We start from the raw sequence: 2,065 nt of genomic DNA, 5'->3' as shown, positions 1-2,065 counted from the left end.
CCTGCAAGGTTTTCTCAAAAAATATTTTATACTTAAATGTAGAAAATTAAATAGGTGCTACAAAAAAATCTTTTGAAACTACGCATTTTACATTTAGCACTTAAAATACAAAAGGAAAATCTATTTTGTATGTTACATTTGAAATAACAAATCAAAAAAATATTTGCATATGTATTTAAATACTTTTAAATAGCCAGTTTGCATATATCTAGTAATCGAGCATCTAGTTGTTCATTTCCGGTATATGCGGAAGTGTCCGAAAGTTGAAAATATTTTACTTGAAAATTATATGTACATATCCAATAAAAATCGGAAGCAAACGTTTACTCACTTAACTTAAAGGTCACGAAATACTCTTGATAACCTATGCACTTTTAATTTTATAATGTGTAGGACACCCTGTATAGTTCGATACTCTTGATAACATTCAAAGATAAAAACGAGACGAATAAAAGTCATCATCCTCTATGCACTGTTATCTAAAAACCTTGCACCGATTTGTAATTTTTACATAAAAGTATAAATAACAAAAGCATTTTTACTTTTACCGCTAGACTGAAGCTGAAATCAGAAAACTTGTTCATATTCTTCAGTTCCGTTGTGAATATCGGTGTGTCTACACACCACACGTAATTAAGTGTAATAGTACTGTTTCGTTTAATTTATTTTTTAAGTAAAATTCATTTTTTTAGTGAATTTATTAAACCCCATAAGATGGCAAAAAATATATATTTGAGTCTACGTAGTGGACTAAAAATGCCTGCTTTAGGGTACGGTACATGGCAAGTACGTTAATTATTTTTTTTTATCAACCTTGAGATCTAATTGTTGTTTAGTATTTATTAGTATTATAAAGTGATGAAGTAATGAACATAAATTTACAAAATGATTATACGAATATAAAAAAAAGTAGTTAAATTAGTTGCTATTAATTTCTTTTGATATAAATAAATTAATTAATTGTTGAATTATTCTAAATTAACATAAATTAAGCATCATAGTGAATGCATTGAAATTATGAAGAATTAATGGTTTGTTGTTGCTTTAATTTCGGAATTTTATCCATATACACATACGATTTTATTTAAGTACATACTGTTGTTTTTCCCGTTATTTAGTCTTGAACTTAATTCTCTACTAAAGGAAGTCTACAGTGTCATCATGTTGGTTTGGAGGACAATAACCGTTGCCGTTTTGTTTATTTTTATTTGAACGAATTAATTTTGTCACTGTTTTACAAACTTATGCTTTTCCTTTCAGATTATTAAATCTATATGTGTAAATATATGTATTGTAATCATTAATGTAGGTAGTATTAAAAGACTTCTATTTCGCACCGCATCACTTCAAAAATCTGTAGCGGTGTAGCTATGGGGGTGGGGGAGAGGTTAGGGAGTTTAAATCCCTTCATCGACTAGGAAGTTTTTTTTCTAAATTATGTTGCAGTCTGGGGAACATAGAAACAAACTTGCTATCAGGTATAGACAACGTAATAGAAACAATAAGCAAATGTAGTTGGAAACTTGATCGATTAGTAAAAATAAAAAGCAAAAAGTGGCTTAGACCACTCATGACAATTTTTGTCTCTAAAGTCTTATCGAAATCGGATCAGGCATTTCGAAGATAAGCTTGAACAGACAATCAAAATTTTTTAAAGGTAGTTTGTATCTTAATAACATACACAAATAATGATAGTAGATATTAGAGATACATATATGGATAATGTGAATTTTCAATATTTTCACTTTAATTTTTCCCCTTCTCCCCCTTTGACACTACAAATCTGTTTGGTGCAAATAAATTAGTTTTGAAAAACAAGTTATTGTAAGGATATTGAATGGATTTCAAATAATCTTTTACCGTCAAGAATAAAAAAATCCAAATTTTTGTTAGGCCAACGACGAAGAACTCGAAAAAGGTATGGAAGCTGCCCTTGAAGCTGGTTACAGACATATAGATACTGCTCATGTTTACGAAAATGAAGGAGTTATTGGGAAAGTTATTAAACGTTGGCTATCTTCGGGGAAACTTGACAGTAAGCCAAAATACTGTATATATAAAAATA

General features: G+C 29.2%; 1 protein-coding gene across 1 annotated transcript in view; it reads left to right on the top strand.

Moving 5' to 3' along the window:
• The first annotated feature begins 561 nt into the window (after nt 1-561).
• LOC108743143 (alcohol dehydrogenase [NADP(+)]) overlaps nt 562-2,065 on the top strand; it is a 4,230-nt gene continuing 2,726 nt past the window's right edge. The window contains exons 1-2 of the mRNA XM_025977701.1: nt 562-786; nt 1,894-2,035. Coding sequence (XP_025833486.1) covers nt 715-786; nt 1,894-2,035 — 214 coding nt within the window. The 5' untranslated portion in view covers nt 562-714. The remainder of the gene's footprint in view (nt 787-1,893; nt 2,036-2,065) is intronic.

The sequence above is a fragment of the Agrilus planipennis genome, unplaced genomic scaffold, assembly GCF_000699045.2.
Source record: "Agrilus planipennis isolate EAB-ADULT unplaced genomic scaffold, Apla_2.0 scaffold429, whole genome shotgun sequence".
NCBI classification, from domain to species: Eukaryota; Metazoa; Arthropoda; class Insecta; order Coleoptera; family Buprestidae; genus Agrilus; species Agrilus planipennis.
The sequence above is the reverse complement of the archived record's forward strand: the minus strand, read 5'-3'. Positions and strand labels throughout refer to the sequence as shown.